This window comes from Paroedura picta, chromosome 5 (genome assembly GCF_049243985.1).
Source record: "Paroedura picta isolate Pp20150507F chromosome 5, Ppicta_v3.0, whole genome shotgun sequence".
Lineage (NCBI taxonomy): Eukaryota > Metazoa > Chordata > Lepidosauria > Squamata > Gekkonidae > Paroedura > Paroedura picta.
Window position 1 is genome coordinate 108,288,902 of NC_135373.1, and position 18,894 is coordinate 108,307,795.

Genomic DNA, 18,894 nt, shown 5'->3' on the forward strand with positions numbered 1-18,894 from the left:
TCACCTGTTTGGACCATTTAAACCTAACAGCTAAGCAGGGTGAGTCCACTTTTCAAAGTGGGGGGAAGTGAAATGGATCAGTGAAATGGTTTGTAGCCATTTAAACCTATTTGGGATATAGTTATGCTTATTATATTACATAAACATGGGGCAATGACGGTTTTAAAAATGGGCCGAAGACTGGTGGAGGGAGGGCGCAGGGTGGGAGGGGTGACGCCAAGCATTCTCCCGTCATGGAGCATGCCCATGCAGTGTGTTTTATGGTTCTGGCTTCAACACAGGCCAGGAGCGCAGGGCACCTGCAGCGGACCATGGTCACCCTGCTTCCCTTAGTCTCCAGACAGCCTAAAGAGGGGGGACAAGATGTCCCTGTGGTGAGCACAGTTAGGAAGCCTCCCTTGTTCTGCCGGAGGGCGGGGGGGGGGGACACAGCCAGGGAGAGGACGGGCAGCCTGCTTCCACTGTTCTTTCAATAGGCAGAAAGGGGGGGAGCATGGCCAGCCAGTGTGAGGGCACCCAGGTGGCCTCCTTTGCTTTCCCTTGCTGGCATTCTCCCACAGATCCCCGGCTCACCTCCTGCTAGGTGCTCCTCATTGTTTGAAGTGCTGGGAAGCAGCTCAGAGGAGGAGGCTAGGAGCAGGGAAGAGGCTCTGATTGGCCCTCAGCGGTGGCCCTTCCCTTGCACTGAGAGCCCATCAGCGGGCTATGACATCATGCGGTGGTACCTGACACTTTTTATACGGTATACGCCTTCACCTTCAGCGCCTAGAGTGGTAGAAACTATTAATAATAGAATGGCAAGTTTAATCTGGTACTGTATTGCGTAAATGAGGAACATAAAGGGAGGAGGATATTTTAAAGGGAAAGCAAGAAAAGAAGAGCTGTTGCTTTTCATGGGATGAACATTCCACCAAGGACTGAGCTTTTTCTTTCTCACTCCCACTTGTCTGGCTGCTCAAGGCTGAGAAGGAGCTGCTGTTTGTCGTTGTTGCATTGCATCATCATTTTTAGTTTTGCAAGCCACTTGGAGCTCCCCTTTGCAGAAGAAAATTGGGATAAATGGTTTTTGAAACTGATAATCAGATTTACTCAGGTTTTTTTTTAATTAGGAACTAATACAAGAAGTATAACATAGCTTTGTTATCTTGATTTCTCACCTTTTCATTTACTGCCATTTATTAACTATGTTTTAGAACCACTTAGTTATTTTCAGTGAATATCACAAAGAGAAGAGGAAGTGATGCATAGTGATACACAGTTGAGTTCTCCCTGTATTAAAAATACTTTAAGCAACAGAATATGTCAAATCCATCACACAATTCAAAATTACAAAAGTCCGAACTAAAGGACACGTGCGATTTTGTTAAAATGGGGGGGGGGGGGAGAGCAGAAAATTCTCTTTCCCTTATACTCTCTTGTATCCAGCTCTTCCTTCAGGAAGCTATAAATGGCTTATGTGGGTCTCCCAGGCAACCTTCCACTCAGGGTTGGCTGGGGGCAAGCTCGAATTAGGCATGCTCACTGGCCAGTCACAGCATAGGGCTGGCCTAGGCAGGGGGGAGAGTCTGGGGTCATGCCATGACTGACCTCCCTCATGTGGGATTCCCCCTGCTCATGCTTAGCTTGGCTGCTGTTTGCAGTTGGCCCCTTTGTGCATGCAGGCTTTCCTACCCACCTTTCTTTTGTGTTTGGCTCTTACAGGTTGCTTTTAACTGTGTTACACATCCATCTCAGTTTCTGGAGTGGTTTGGCATTGAAGCAGATCCTTTTCAGGGGAAGGCTGGCCAGTGCACCTGCACCCCTAGTTTGAGGTTTTTGGGCGGAGCCAACTAATTCCATGTCCAACCTGGGAGCTGGCAGTGGGTTCTCACCCCCAGGTGCTAGGAAACCAATCAGTAGCTGGGGCCCATGTAGATCCCAGGAGGTTATCCCATGCTTTTCCGGCAACAGGCTGGCTGTGGGGGTTGGTGTACATTGGCCAGCAGGTCGGTTGTTCAATACAGGATTTGTCCCCATGCTACTCCTGGGCTGTTTTAGGTATTCCTCTTCTTCTTTGGGGTGTTTTAAGTATTTCTCTTCTTCTTTGCTCTTGCCCCGCCCTTCCAACTTCCCCTGGATTCTCAAAGCATGGAATGGATGCCAGTCTTCCTGTGTTCTTATTCCAGATCAGCTGTTATTCAGGTTTCATCTGACAATTGTGGTTAAGAGGTATTAATTTATCTGATCCATTTAAGATATATCTGCTGGAAATATTAATATCATCAAAGTAGATATTTCTACAGCTATAATTCAGCTAGCCGTCCTCAGATTTTGGTAAAATGGGATTGGATTTCACTATGTATCAAATTATAGTTTTGACGGCAACGTCATGATTCCATGACCTTTTGGATTTTGACACTGAACTTTCAAGCTGACCTAAATAGACCAGACTAGCTCAATCTTATCAGATTGCAAAAGTCAAGTAGGGTCAGCCCTAGTCAGTACTTGGATGGGAGACCTCCAACGAATACCTGGGTCACTACAAAGAGGCAGGCAATGGCAAACCACCTCTGAACATGTTTCACCTTGAAGCACTTATAAATCACCTGTAACTTGATGGCATTTTCCACCTCCGTTGCAAAAGTACTGAATAATATATTTTGAATATGGCCCCATATAACCCTCCTAAAGATCATCCATAGATGGGCATGTTAACAAAACCATTGTTCTTCATACTTACAGGGGGCTGACTAAACATGTGGTGTAGGTGAGGGCATATCGTGTCACTGGGAAATAATCACTATATGAATCATAAAGCCTGGAGGTTTTTATAATGGGCTTTTTTTTTGCAGACAGTGAAAGATTGTTTTATATTAATGTGGTGGTATTATTACTTAATGGTATATTGTATAAAACTATGAAGGATGTGTTTTCCATTCCACACTTTCCTGAGCAGCAGTGGGAAGATTACTAATCCTTTAATCTTGTTATGTTCTGTTTATTAAAATGTGATGTTTTTTCTTAAATTGGTTCAGGAAGCGGTTCAGAAATTCAGCTGGTTCAGAAATTCAGCTGGTTCAGAAATTCAAGTCAACTTCAGTTTGAAGGCACTGAAGAGGATAAGAACTTAGCACTGCATTCTTAAGTAGAGTTGCATCCTTGTGAGCTCATCAAACTCAATGGATGTGGCTCTTTAGGATAGGACTATAAATCTTCAAGAGCCTCTTGTGGCACGGAGCGTTAAGGCAGCAGTCATGCTGTCTGAAGCTGTCTGCCCATGAGGCTGGGAGTTCAATCCCAGCAGCCGGCTCAAGGTCGACTCAGCCTTCCATCCTTCCGAGGTCGGTAAAATGAGTACCCAACTTGCTGGGGGGTAAACAATAATGACTGGGGAAGGCACTGGCAAACCACCCCGTATTGAGTCTGCCAAGAAAACGCTAGAGGGCGTCACCCCAAGGGTCAGACATGACTCGGTGTTTGCACAGGGGATACCTTTACCTTATAAATCTTCAAGGGAGCCAGTTGTGGTCTCCAAGCCAGTTCTTCTAAACCAGGCTGGCAAGCTCACAACTAGGCCATTAGTCTACACATGCCAAAATTTTTCTGTTTCCATTTTGTTGTGGATGGTAGGTGAACCATACGTGCCAGGCATCTTTCCTGTAGTTCAGCCAGTAAAGGGACAAGAACCACGGTGAGGAGTCCTGAACTTTGGCTCCACTGCTGCTTCTCACATGCATACTTTAGAATCGCTGATTCACTCATAATGATACTGCAAATGGAACTCTGAATCTCCCTCCATTCCATTTGAAAATCTGCAGCTGTAGAACGAACGAAGGAGTCGCCTCCAGAATCGCAGAACAATCTATGGATTATTGTTGGCGTTGCAGTCCCTGTGGCTGTGGTCTTGCTCATCATCATCATTTTATACTGGAAGCTCTGCCGCAGTGACAAGTTGGAGTTTCAGCCAGACACCATGAGCAACATTCAGCAACGGCAGAAGGTAAATGATTCGCTTGATTTATTTAGGAAACATGCAGGTCACCACTTCTCTGGAACCAGCCACCTCGCTGGTGGGCCACAAGATAAAAACAATACGGCAGTAAAAGTGGATATTAATTATCAAAATTAACGATATAGGCTAGATATCAGGAAAAAATGTTTTTCACAGTCAGAGTAGTTCATCAGTGGAATAGGCTGCCTAAGGAGGTGGTGAGCTCCCCCTCACTGGAAGTCTTCAAGCAAAGGCTGGATACACACTTTTCTTGGATGCTTTAGGATGCTTTGGGCTGATCCTGCTCAAAGCATCCTAAAGCATCCAAGAAAAGTGTGTATCCAACCTTTGTTTGGATGTGATTCTGTGATTAAAGCAACTAGTACAACAACAATGAGCCCTTTCAAGTAGGGCTGTGCGTTTCGGCATCTGAAGCGGCCGTTCGGCGCTGGCTGCTTCGGACGCTGAAGCGCCCAACCCTACCTCAGGATATAAAACAGCATAGAAACATCAGCTCCATAACAATAAGTCGAGTAAGGGGTCTGGAAGGCATAGAGTTACGCGGACAATTATGGGGGGGAAAGTGGGGTAATGTCCTTTACATATTCTATCAGTATATGGTATCTTTTGAGTGATTCCGGAATGTGCTATTTATCAAAGCTGCTTGCTTGTGAAGTATTTTAACAGTTTTCGAAAGGATAGGCTAGGGATAAATAGAGAGAAGTGTTATTTATAACCATTGTGGGTTGTTAAAATTTCTATCTAGCAGCTACTTTAGAATATTGATTGCACATTGGCTTCAGCAAGTGCGGTGAAAAAGACGATTAGATGGCAGGTTTTATTGAGCGTTCATTTCTTGGCCTATGAACCAAAAGATTGTTGAAGGGAAAAAGCACTTTTGGGGAAAGTTATTTGTAGACCATTGGTGAACCGGAATAACGTGGTCAGGAAGAAGAGCCGGATTTTTGTACCCCACTTTTTACTACTCAAATATGTTTCAAATCTGCTTACAATTGCCTACCCTTCTTCTCCCTACAACAGACACCTTGTGAGGTAAGTGAGGCTGAGAGAGATCTGAGAACTGACTAGCCCAAGGTCACCCAGCTGGCTGCATGTGGAGGAAGGGGGAATCAACCTTGGTTCTCCAGCTTAGAGGCTGCTATACTAAGCAGTCTTTCTTTTTAAATTCCAACATCTGGGAACCATGAATTTATGTGGTCAGTAGCCTAACTGACCTTGGGCTAAAAATTCTCCACAAGATTTCTTGCATTTTTGCTTTGTTCAAGATACAAAAGCTGGGGATTGAACCTGGGACTTTCTGCATGTTAAGCAAATGCTCAATGACTGAGCCATGACCCCTTGTATGCACACAGCAACAAATAGACTGTATGACTGGCCCATGGTCACTCAGAAAGCTTCAGTGCTAGGGTAGGGATTTTGAATTCAGGTTTCCCTCTGAACAATTGCACCTTATTGATTTGCATGTCATGCTAATAACCATGATAACAATTTTTGTTGGAAATTAAAACAGTCTGATCCAGAGATTACAGCTGGTAAAAAATGCAGCAGCACAGGTCTCCACGGAGGGCTCCATGGAGGGCTCATATTAGACCTGCCCTCCAACAGCTGCATTGGTTGCCAGTGAAGTTCTGGAGCAGGTTCAAGGTTTTGGGATTGATCCTTCAATTTTTTATGTGAACCACCCTGAGCTGTATGGGAGGGCCATGTAAAAATCTAATAAATAAATGTCCTCAGGCAATGTTGGCCTAGGGGGGTACAGATTGCAAAAAGAAGGGGGGAAGACCCAATCATAATATCCTGGTTTTCAGCCCAGTCCACCTCCTTCTGCCCTAGTCCCTTGCGTTCTCGTGTGATCATTATGTACAGTGTTAGTGGCATTATCTGGCACAGTAGCAGGACTATCTCCTGACATGAACATCCACCATTTTGTTGGCCATTGCAGTCCCTGTGGCTGAGGTCTTGTTCATCATAAAATGGCGGTAGTGAGCTCCATCAGCACCCCTCCACCTCCCTTTTAGATGGGATGTGGGATTAGGCTAGGAAGAGTTTTTTCGCCACAACTTTTTGGTCTGATAGGCCTTTTTATCTGTATTAGTTTTTACTGTTTTAGGGAGTTTGGGGGGATTTTATGTGATTGTAAGCTGCCTCAAGCCTCCAGGGGGAGGTGGGAAATTGATGGTGATGGTGATGATGATGATGATGATCCACCATTTTTTGGCCACCTCATGAGAAGGAAGGACTCCCTAGAGAAGAGCCTAATACTGGGAGCGATTGAGGGCAAAAGAAGAAAGGGACGACAGAGAATGAGGTAGCAGGATGGAGTCATTGAAGCAGTCAGTGCAAACTTAAATGGACTACGGGGAATGGTAGAGGACAGGATGGCCTGGAGGATCATAGAATCATAGAGTTGGAAGGGGCCATACAGGCCATCTAGTTCAACCTCCTGCTCAACGCAGGATCAGCCCTAAGCATCCTAAAGCATCCAAGAAAAGTGTGTATCCAACCTTTGCTTGAAGACTGCCAATGAGGGGGAGCTCACCACCTCCTTAGGCAGCCTATTCCACTGCTGAACTGTGCACTGCTGGATCATTGTCCATGGGGTCGCGATGGGTCGGACACGACTTCGCACCTAACAACAACAACAACGATTTTGTGTGAGCTGGCCTGCAGCTTTCAGTCATGTGAGAGAAGCAACAGCTGAGCTTGGCTATAATATTCTTCCCAGTTTCTCTTGCCTCACAAGTGCCTTACCCTTTTTTGGTGGCGAGCATCAGTTCTTTCGAGGGCCAGCTATAGTCCTCGCAGTTCCTAGGATTTGGAATGAGCGATAGTTAGAAAGAGAGCATGGTTCTCGTGTTTGGAGAAGGATACAGTTTTCCTTGCCGAGTGTTCTCTGTGCCATTCTTTCACCGGCCACAATTAAATTGTGTGAAAAGTGAGAGGTGGAAAGTTCTCGCAATTGTGGAGCCACAAGAACAAATGAATGGCGGCTTCTGCTTCCTCCCTATTGTTGCGAGTGAATGGTAAGCATCAAGGTCAAAAATAGCTATAGCCTTAGGTGAACTTCTGAATCGCTAATTTGCACATCCTGTTGATATTCCAGATTTCACCTGGGAGTATAGCTTTAGAGCAGGGGTAGTCAACCTGTTGTCCTCCAGATGTCCATGGACTACGATTCCCATGAGCCCCTGCCAGCAAATGCTGGCAGGGGCTCATGGGAATGGTAGTCCATGAACATCTGTTACTTAAAATGTGTTACTTAAAACAGAGACTTCTGAAAGGCCTTTGGTGGTGGCTTCTTTTAACGGAACGACCCGTTCCAGTATGTGGTGAAGTTTAATGGACAGAGGAGAGGCTGCGACACATTGGTGTCATGCACTGACCCAGTTTCAACCTCTGAGCCCAATGGAAAGTGATTCCCTGAGAAGCTTTGGCTGATGATGAGATGCATGAATAAAGGAAGTGTGAATGAGCCATGCTTCCCGTATTCACACTTATCTTTACTCTCTCTGCGGGAAGGTGCGCCAATAAAGGAAGAATAACTCCCTTGTGTTTCCTGTATTATGATTTATACCCGAAGCCATTCTGAGTTGGAGTCCAAAAGCATTTTCACATCTTATGCTCCATGAAAATTGAATCTCCCCGTAACAGATTACTATTTTAAGGGTCAAGTCTACCGGCTGCTAAATGGCCTTTTATGTACGCTTTCATATTTACAAATGATCACAAATGGTGGGACGGGCTCCCTAAGCTTTGTTCAAACACGTAGCTTTGCCTTTTCAGCTTAATCTTGGCCCCCTAGCCTAGTTGTTATCTCCATATAAAGCATATAGAAGAAATGATAGATCTTCTGCATGGATTTCCTTGCAGGGAGTACGTAGTGATGGGAGAGTCACTCCCTGTGTAGCCATCTCATGCAGTACAGCTGGGGTAGTCAAACTGCGGCCCTCCAGATGTCCATGGACTACAATTCCCATGAGCCCGTGCCAGCGTTCGCTGGCAGGGGCTCATGGGAATTGTAGTCCATGGACATCTGGAGGAGCCGCAGTTTGACTACCCCTGCAGTACAGCATTGCACCCTATCTTCATGTCTCTTCTCCTCCTGCTCACTTGACAGCCTTCAGGCAGCAGCTGAACAGATACTTATCCAGGATACTTCAGGGTGAGCCTGCATTCAGCAGGGGTTAGACTAGATGGCCTGTAGGTCCCCTTCCAACACTATGATTCTTTGTTTCTCTGGCTATCTCTGTCTTGCTTTCATGGTCTTTCCCCCCCAAAATGACTCAAAACAGCTTGCAGTGGTAAAACAAAAAATATAGAACCAACCAAGCAAACAAAACAACACATGGTGGACTGGCAGGGTAGCGAAGTGAGCCCAAAGCCCTGTCGGGGAACTGCACGTCCCTTGACCTGTGTCTCTGATCCTGCCCAGACTTCAATATCTCTGAGGAGATTTGCTCAGGTGGAATTCCCCTGCTGCTAGTTGGCTGCCAGCAAGATCTTTCTCACTGTGTCACCATCTCAGTTACCAAAGCAGAATGCCCCACTTCCAGCAAGGAGATCATTCATTTCTAACATTCATCTTGTTATCAGAAATCTCTTTGGGTCAAAGAAAAAAAGTAGAGGCAGGTCCCTGTGCAAGGTTTAGCCCTCTCATATTTCTGTTCCATCAGCTGCATTGGCATTCTGTTGGGCCCAGACTAAATTAGCACCATTGACTTATTTCCTCCTTCCCCGCTGCATGTTGTCCCTTGGGGTCCCCGACCTACCAGATCAGTGAGCTGCAAGAAGAGGGGGAGGCAGGAGTTCTGCTATCATGGGATTCAGTCTGGATCCAGTTGATTATTCAATAATTCATAGTCATGAAGCTCCAAAAACTTATATACTTGGCTAGAGCAACCTTCAGGCTAAACGGGCTTCCTGGTAGCGTGTTAGAGGAAGCACCAACAGCAAACACCCTCTTCCTCCTCCTCTCCCTGCTTTTCCCTGCATGGAGCTGGGAGTCTCCTTGTATGAATTCTCATTGCTGCAAAATGAACAAGTCATTTCAAAGACAGGGTGAACCGCAGAAAGCGATACTTTAAATAGATGATCACACTGTCTGAAGAGGGAATTGACAGAAGGGCATTCACAATAGCTGTGATTGCCTTTCCCAGCACATAGGAAGGGGTGATCCTTTTACAGATCAAGCAGGGGAAATGAATCAGAATTATTTGGACCCTATTTGTAGGCAGACAGTGCCACATAATAAAAATAGCTATGAGTTTCAGACATGGAAGTTTCGGAAATGGACCGATCTCCGCCCGCACTGCTTCAGTGGTTTTGTTGAGCGTTAGACTCTGAGACAGTGGAAGAGTTATGTGAAAAGCACATCAAATATACCTGGCCCACTGTGGAAGACACTGTGTCTTCTCTAAACCTCCCTTTGATGTCGTCTGTGTTGTCGGAGTGGATAAGGGCTATGCTTTCATGAGACATGGAAGGAATGCGGTGATATTTGTCTCTCTGGCTTTAGCCTGCAAACATATATTTTCTTCAACTAGATGAGAACGTGACCAATGGCAGCAAGGTGTTTGTGTACACTTGCGGGTGGGGGAGTCCCCTTAGTTTTCAGAGTTCATAATGTGATTTTCGTGCTCAAATAAATCTTATCAGAGGCCTGTCGATTTATATTCTCCTGAAATATAGAAATGTTTATCAGTCTGGGCTGAACATCTTAAGGGCTTTGTGTGTACCTCTGTTTTTCCCTGTTCATCGTTTTTTTAGTCCTTGTTATTGCAAAAATAGATTTAAAAAAAAAGTTTTGGTTAAAATGCTAAAGAGGAATAAGGAAGTAAAATTTTTAAAAGCGTACATATTAATTTTTTAAAGCATTCCTTTATTTAAACAAAGATCCTGAGCATCATTGTGATTCTCATCTTTATTAATAGGACTGGTGATAATATTTGCAAAACTCCCTTTTATTGTGCCCCATTTCCCCCACCACCACCCCCCGTTTTCCAGAACACCCTGCGCTAGCAGTTTTACCAGATCATAATTCACCAAGACATTTTTACAAGGTCTCTAGAGTAGTTCATAGATTAGCTGCCAGGACTGAAATATTATTACTCCTGGGATCAAATATGGGTCCTGATATGCTGGTAGCAAGAGCTTCCATATTACAGTGTACAGCTTTGAATAGAATAAACTGGAACTAGCAAATGGGTATTAGTATGTGTGTGCTTGTGCATTCATAGATATAATACGCACAAACACATATATAGCAAAATAAATATACCTGTAGATAGAAGAACATTTGTCTTGTAATATTTGTTTGCACGTGATTAAGAATTGATGGGAGGAAGGATGCCCATGCATGGTGGTGGTTCAGGTGTTGGCTTGAATCAACAATGCAAGAGTCCAGTCTGGATTTAACTAAGACATGGATCCCTGTGGCTAGATCAGACAGACCTGGGGATGGGTGCATTTGGCCCATCAGCCAAAGCTAGGAGAAGACATTCTAATCTAAACCACAGCAGCCAACTGATTTTCTAAGTTTCTGCTATTTCAAGCAGCACTCAAGCTGCAAACCTGACTTATCCAGGGGGTATAACCCCACCCAGGTCAGGTCCCTGGTCTGCCTTTCTACTAAGATCACCTGCCTTGTCAGGATGGAGTTTCCACTTGTTCACTTGCATCCAGCCTCTTATTGACTCCAAGCATCTGTTTAGAGCATTAAGAGCTTCCTTGGAATCATGGGGGAAAGAAAGGTACAGCTGGGTATCATCTGTGCATTGTTAACACTGCTGCCCCAACCTCCTTATGACCTTTTCCAGTGGTTTCACGTGGGTGAATGTGTTTAGTCTGAGAAAGAAAATGGGTTTCTTATCGAGACTGCTCAGAGATAAAGAGGCTTCTGGAATCAAAGCAGGAAATTGTGTGTGAAAGAAAACACAAACATGTTTGTGAAAACATAAACATTATGAATGTGACGTGAGCAGGTATGGGGAAGAAAAGTGGGTGATGATGGGTTGGGTCCATTGGCTTCCTTCTGCTTCTTCCTCCTATGGAAGAAAACCTGAGGTTCACAGGAGTCATTCTGCCTTGCATTTAGTGGAAAGGAATTGTTGATCCCAACCCCTTGCTGGAGCTATTGACATAAAAGAGTGACCAGATTAAAAGAGGTTTCCTCTACAGAATAGGACTCTTACCTCCCTCTGCTGGCCCAAAGGGAGAATGCAGCCTTCTCCAACTAGTCATAAGCAGTGGTCCCCAACCTTTTTATCACCGGGGTCCACTCAACACCTTTTACTGAGGCCTGGGGGGGGGGGGTAGTTTACTCCTCTACTCTCAACCACTGCCCTAACGCTCTCTGATCGCTATGGTAATGTTTAAACATCCCTTCAAAATAAGATACAGACACGCCACAACAATGAACATAAGGAACATTTTATTTTCATGGCAATTTTAACTCATGACAATGACAAATCAATGGGAACCCTGAGCTTGTTTCTCTGCAACGAGATAGTCCCATCTGGGAGTGATGGGAGACAATGACACCCGAAGTGTGTTGTAAAGGGCCGGGGGGATGAAGTAAAGGGCCGGGGGGGGGGGGGGGAGAGAAGGCGTCCTTCGGGGCCCACCTCCAATTAGTCAAAGGACCACATGTGGTCCGCGGCCCACAGGTTGGGGATCGCTAGTCATAAGAGTACCATCCTAGGATTCTGATATCATCTTTACCACTAACAACAGTTCTGTCCGTAAACTAAATGTTATTAACCCTGTTTGAATGGAGATTAGAGAATATGCCAGTGCCTGTAAATAATATAGTATATTTAAATTACTGCAACCTTTTCTGCTTCAGTTCCCCAAAGTTCTGCTCCTTTAAAAAATCCCACTTTTTCTTACTTTAGGAATGCTTTTGTGATATGCACTTTGTCTCATTGGATTCCTTCTCAAAGCCCTTGTTTTCAGTCACGTCTCTGGCAGGACCCCTCCGTCTGTGGAGTGTTAGATTGTACGGGCCTCACTAGGACCTGGTTTGCTAAATGTTGATGGTGCTGTACGCATAATGTTTACATATTTCCTGATTGTTATGGTTTTGTGCAGATTCTGTGTTCTTGATTTGACTCCTGAGCATCTTGTTTATAAGAAAAAGTTGCCTCCTAAGAGAGTAATCCTGAGTGGATCTGCTCAGAAGTCAAAAGTTCAACGTTATTGAACTTGCTCCCAAGGAAGTGGCTTTTTTGCTTTGTTTTGGATTGCACTTCACAACTAACCTGCAGAGTCACAGAGGGAGTAGTTCTTTCCCCTCGGTCTTTCTGTGGTGCCTTGTTTTAGTTCCCTTCTTACCACTGTTTGTACAGGAAGTTTCATTCTATTCTGCTCCAGGGCATACCGGGCACAGGTATACTATGCATTTCTCCATCTCTTTTTAATACTTTCATTTCTACAGTTTGTTCTGGGCAGCACAGAGCTGCCTCAAAGAATAGAATTTATGACATGTGGTTAAGTTTGTGCAACCAAAGTACAGAGTGAATGCTACCATAGATATGTCAGATGTCTTCTGATCATGTCCACAATGTCATGGAATTGATGTTCTAGCCATACATGCTTATTTGTTCTGTTTCTGCACTGCTGTGTCATACTTGCCCACCTTTGGATTCCCCAATCCAAACCTTACCGGTTATACTTTTGATGTCAGTTTTCATGTCCACTCATGGTAGCATTGCTTTGTTTCTTTTCCTTCTCCCCCACCCCTCTGCAGTTGCAAGCCCCCAGTGTGAAGGGCTTTGATTTTGCAAAGCAGCATTTAGGCCAGCACAACAAAGACGACATCCTGATCATACACGAGCCGACTCCTCTGCCGGGACCAATTAAGGACACCACCCCTTCTGAAAACGGTGACCTGCCAAGCCCCAAGACCAAGATCTCTTCAAAGCCATCCAAGAATGTCCGACACAGAGGGAGGTCAGTTCAGTGGACGAGAAATTGCTAGGCACAGATTAAAGTTAATTGGCTGTGGAGGATTATTTGGCTCAGCTCAGCTCCCCCCCCCCCTCCATTGGGAACAGCTTCCGCTCAGGAACTTGCTATTTGTATTCATCCACAAGGATTTGTGCCTTGATTCTTCTTGGGTTTTTCTTTTGGCTGCTTTTTAATAGTGCAGGGTTTTTTTGTTTTGTTTTTTAAAGTTTAGAAGGGAGGGATGATTGGGATCTGCCTGTGTCATGTGGGCTTACTTGTGTGGCTCAACTTTCTGATGGCAGAGGCAGAGGCAGATTGGCCCTTTGACTTCCTGGGAAAGTTACCTGCCAGCCACTAGAAGAAGAGTTGTTTCTTATATGCTGCTTTTCTCTACCCGAAGGAGTCTCAAAGCGGTTTACAGTCACCTTCCCTTTCCTCTCCCCACAACAGACACCCTGTGAGGGAGGTGGGGCTGAGAGAGACTTGATATTACTGCCCAGTCAGAACAGCTTTATCAGTGCCATGGCGAGCCCAAGTTCACCCAGCTGGCTGCATGTGGGAGAGTGTGGAATCAAACCCAGCTTGCCAGATTAGAAGTCTGCACTCCTAACCACCACACCAAGCTGGCTCTCTACCCTCGAGTATCACTGCTATCCATGACCAAGCTCGGCTGGCAGATGTGCAGGGTCACTCAGCTATATACCTGACCAGAAGCAATAGGCTTGCCCCTTGCTTCCACCTGGACCATCAGTGGCACCCATCATTGTGGTTGCTGTGGCACAAGGGCAAGCTGAGTTTGTCCCTGCAGGTTGTTAGCATCACTGGGTTAATTTCGGTTTTCTCCTGGGCCATTCGTACGTTCCAATGCATCCTGTCTTAAACCTGTTGAAAATTTATTCTGACATATAAAAAGGCAGAAAACACTGCCTTTTGTATTCTTTCATAGTTACACTGCCATACTTTGCTTAATGCTTATGCGCTTATACAGGAAGTATTTCTTGCAGCTTAAAGGAAATAGCATGGCCAGCTCCTGTATGTTCCCACTATCTGGTAATCCAACAATATAGAGCCAGTTTGGCATAGTGGTTAGGAGTGCAGATTTCTAATCTTGTGAGCCAGTTCGATTCTGTGCTCCCCCACATGCAACCAGCTGGGTGACCTTGGCCTCAATGATAAAGCTGTTCTGACCAGAGAATACTTTATCTATCAAGAAAAGCTGTTCTGACCGAGCAGTGATATCGGGGCTCTCTCAGCCTCACCCACCCCACAGGGTGTCTGTTGTGGGGAGATAAATGGGAAGGTGACTGTAAGCCACTTTGAGCCTCCTTCGGGTAGGGAAAAGCGGCATATAAGAACCAACTCTTCTTCTTCTTCTTCTTCTTCTTCTTCTTCTTCTTCTTCTTCTTCTTCTTCTTCTTCTTCTTCTTCTTCTTCTTCTTCTTCTTCTTCTTCTTCTATAGTACATTTGAAACATAGATTCCACATAATTGGCATGGAGTCCAGTGGCACGTTTAAGACCAAAGAAGTTTTATTCAAGGTGTAAGTTTTCATGTGCACGCACACTTCTTCAGAAACAAGGTTGTTCTTCAGCTATAAGGTTGTACCTGCAGGAATGCACATGGAAGCTTATCCCTTGAACCAAACTCTGTTGGTGCCACTGGTGTGTTCTGCTGCTTCAGACCAACACGGCTGAATATTGCTAATTGCCGTTAGCAGGCCCGACCACAGTGAATGTGTCTAATTCTGGAATCCTGTTTCAAGGGATGCTTTCTTTTACCCGTTCTGTTCACTGACAATCCACTTTATTTGATGATATCACCGTGTTGCTGGCTGTGGCAAAAGGCAGAGCAAAGCAGCTCTGAGAGTCTGCTCAAAGTAAAACAGGAAAGATCTGCATATTTGTTCTCTTGGTACGTGGCTCTTCCTGGTATACAGCATCATACCACCTTAAAAAAAAAACTTGTTTGGCTTTTCATCTGTACAGAGTTTCCCCCTCTGACGCCGACTCCACTGCGAGTGACCAGTCTAGTGGACGCGAAACAGGAGAAGAAATGACCAGGCCGCAGAATGCAGTCAATGAAGTCAAGCCGCACAGAGGTGGCAAGACTGGTATGCCTCCCCCCTCCCCCCCTTGCATTATATACTGCATGGGGAGAATGGTGTTTGGATCTCTCCAACTGTTTCCACACTAGGAACTCTGCTGCCCCGGCTCACATGCAGGAGCATAAATCCAGGGTGGACAAGGTGCACCGGGCCAAATGCTCCCCTACGTGGGAGAAGGAAGAGGCGGGGCCACCTGCCCTGGCTCAAATTCCAGCCTGCAGCCTGACACAAAGCCCTCCAGTATGGAAATGGTCTCAGTGTATTTGTTTTCAGTCACCTCAAGGCAACGGGGGGGGGGAGTTAATCTGAAAAGGCACACACGGGGGATAAGGGTTAAGCACGCCCTTGTTGCTGCAGTCAGAAAGTCACATGTGGACTTTTTGAAATGGAAACAAGTATGTCAGGAGTTTACCCAGTCTGTGAATATTTAGTTCAGCTCCACGGCACCGTGTGCTGTCAATATTAGAGCTGCCGAAGAGTTCATTCCAGGCACTTTTATACGCTTTTGTTTTAAAATGTTGTTTCTTTTGTCTGTGCACGCAGACTTGCGTAAAAAATTAAACAAGGGTAGGTACATTTACTTAAAACCGTGATATGTTCATTGTGCTGTTAGTTTTGGGGGCTCAAAGACTCTGTATTGAGACTCAGTCTTTATTTTGGCAAGTGTTAAAATACAGACTGGAGATGCCTGTTAAACGTGAGCCTTTTCTTACTCCTCGGTTAATGTTATTATTTTAAGTGGAAATAAGAAGCAATGTATTTTTTTCTGTCTGAGTCATTGAGGCGGTTGTGGTGCTAATGTCTTGTGTCCTGTGTAAATTATGTAGTAGTACTTAGACGTGATTCGTGGGCGGGCTCAACAACATGTGGTTCAGTTCCTCCCCAGGCTGTACCACTTCACAATGTGGGTCTCAAACTTAAATGTGCCCATACGTTAAAAACTCCTTGAATAAAGGAAAGTTGTAAACTACGTGTGAAGGGTTCAGGCACAGAAGCATATAACTTCTTAAAGTCATTCTTTAAGTGGTAGCTTCTCTGGAGGTCTATAATATTCCCTTTTTGAGAACATTTGTTTTCCGCTCATCCTTGGTAGAAACTTGATACAACAGATCGCTTCGGTAGCATGCTAAATGTTAACTAAGCTGGTATCTTTTCCCTTGACGCTGCTAGGAATAAACCGAGTTGGTAAGTTTCTTTTTTGGAAAACCCCCAACCCAAACACAGGCAATGTTCTTGTGAGTAAGGAGATGGGAGTGTCACCCTGAATATTGAAATATTAGTATTTAAAGTACACTTTAAAGCAGGGGTAGTCAAACTGCGGCCCTCCAGATGTCCATGGACTACAATTCCCAGGAGCCCCTGCCAGCGTTCGCAGTTTGACTACCCCTGCTTTAAAGGCTGAGAAGGTGACTGACCAGAGGTCATCCAGCAAGCCTCATGGTTGGGCCTGAGCCCAGGTGTCTTGGTCCTAGCCCCATTCTAACCATATTCTGTGCCACACTGGATCGCTTTCATTTTGGCATGTTTGTCAAGTCAGATTTTATTGCATGTAGCCATAGGCCATTGGCATGTTTGTCATGTATCACCAAAGGCCCAATCCTGCTAGCTTCTCAGGCTTATCTGCAGGTTACATTGTTGTGGGACTTAACCTAGACTCATTGCCGCCTGCCTCCACATTGCAAAAGCAGTAGGCTTGTTTGTTTATTTACAGCAGCTTTTTTCAACTTTTTAACCATTGAGAACCCCCTGAAGCATACTTTAGGCTTTGAGAAACCCCGGAAATGGTGAGACGGTGCGGAATATGGTTAGGAAGCTTCGCTGTGTTCTACCTGTGGCCCCTTCCCTTCTCACCCCTCCAGGCCCATCACTGGCATTTGGGTGTGGGTGGCTGTGACATGACCACAAATTTAAAAAATATATATTAAAATCAATTAACCCCCAACCGTTTAGGAAATGCTTCCAGGGCTGGATGAGAAAGCCTGATTTACATAAAAGAAGAATTGGTTCTTATATGCTGCTTTTCTCAACCAGAAAGAGTCTTGAAGCAGCTTACAATCGCCATCCTTTTCCTCTCCCCACAACAGACACCCTGTGAGGGAGATGAGGCTGGTTACTGCTCGGTCAGAACAGCTTTTATCAGTGCTGTGGTGAGCCCAAGGTCACCCAGCTGACTAAATGTGGAGGAGCGGGGAATCAAACCCGGCTCACCAGATTAGAAGTCGCCACTCCTAACCACTACACCAAGCTGACTACATAGAAGCAGAGATCTGGAAGGGATCCAAAAAACCATCAAGTCCAACCCCCTACATGATGCAGGCGGTTCACAGCTACCTCTATGCCCAGAGGAAGGCAAAAAATCTCCAAGATCCCTTGGCCAATCTGACCAGGAGGAAAATTCCTTCCTGACCCTAAAGTGGCAATTGTCATTACTCTGAGCATATAAGAAAGAGCTACAAGAGCTGAGCTCATCTGCCTAAATTCATTTATTTACAGTATTTATATTCCTCCCTTCCACAATGCCCAAGGCAGCTTAGAAAATGTAAACATAACACTATTAAAAACACTATCAAACACATGAATTAAAATTTAGCAGTTCTTGGTTTGTTTTGAATGAGCATCTTCAAGTTGGAAGAATCTCTTAATGCCAAAAGAAAAGCTGGCAAAAGAGAACTACTGAGACAGAAGAGCCACTGGAAGAAAGGGGAAAAAAATCTATATTGAGTAAATCAAGTCAACTTTATTAAACCATTCCAGCAATGCACTTAAGATCATTCATGCCAAGTATCACATTTGGTGGGCCAAAATGTCTGTGATTTGGGGGAGTGGCCAAGGGAATGACTGAATTACTGGATACTGTAAAAATCAAGTCTCGAAATGCTGCTCAAGAATGTTATAAAATATACAATATTTGTAAGAGGATCTTCTCGGTGTGCAGAATGTCCCAGATTCAATCCATGGCATTTCCATCTTAAAGGAGCAGGAAGTAGGTGATGTGAAAGACCTCTGTGACCCTCCAGATATCCATGGATTACAATTCCCATGAGCCCCTGCCAGCATTTGGAGGGCCGCAGTTTGACTACCCCTGGTCTAGAGAGCTGCATGCTGTCTGAGCAGACAGTACTGACCTGGATGGATCAAGGATCTGATTCAGTGTTAATAATAGGCACCTTTTTTTAGTTTCTTCCAAGTTAAACCTTTTCTGTGATCTTAGAATTAAAAAAAAACGTTAACACTATTTTGATGGTTTCTTGTTCAAACAGTGTATTAATATATGATCCAGAACAGGACTACAAAATCCAAAAATTGTTTGGATTTTATATATTTAAGACAGTAATATTCCTTTCTTCTCTCATGGAATCCCATGTGTATATAAAGCATCTCTCAAAATGACCCATCCCTAAATCTAGCTTCAGCAAGGTGTTCTTATCTTCCACTTGTACCCTGGGCTTTTAACTAAGATTGTTAGAGCAACAGTGATGTGTCTGCCTTACATTTGTCCTTCGCATTCAGGCCCTCCACAGATGAGTAATGGAACAGAGCAGCACTCCTCGGCCTCCATCTTTGAGCATGTGGACAGAATGTCACGATCCTCGGAAGTCAGCAGGAGGGTCCCCAACAAGATCCAGTTGATCGCCATGCAGCCCATTGCAGCACCTCCAGTTCAGAACCAACCACTTTCTGACCGAGTAGCGGAGACCAACAAAATTAACAAGGAGGTAATGCGTTTCGTGGAGAATTTTACGGCTTGGGGTAGAGAGAATGTGAGCTTCCCACAGAATATGCATATGAACTGGTGGAATAGACATTCCTAGCTTCCCTCAAAGGACTGTGGATCCTAGGATTCCCTGAGGTAA

General features: G+C 44.9%; 1 protein-coding gene across 1 annotated transcript in view; it reads left to right on the forward strand.

The window, feature by feature from the left end:
* Window positions 1-18,894, forward strand: part of KIAA1549 (KIAA1549 ortholog) — a 129,834-nt gene that overhangs the window by 91,633 nt on the left and 19,307 nt on the right. The window contains exons 10-15 of the mRNA XM_077340797.1: window positions 3,798-3,979; window positions 12,738-12,940; window positions 14,922-15,046; window positions 15,584-15,607; window positions 16,211-16,225; window positions 18,551-18,756. Of these exons, the coding sequence (XP_077196912.1) occupies window positions 3,798-3,979; window positions 12,738-12,940; window positions 14,922-15,046; window positions 15,584-15,607; window positions 16,211-16,225; window positions 18,551-18,756 (755 nt within the window). The remainder of the gene's footprint in view (window positions 1-3,797; window positions 3,980-12,737; window positions 12,941-14,921; window positions 15,047-15,583; window positions 15,608-16,210; window positions 16,226-18,550; window positions 18,757-18,894) is intronic.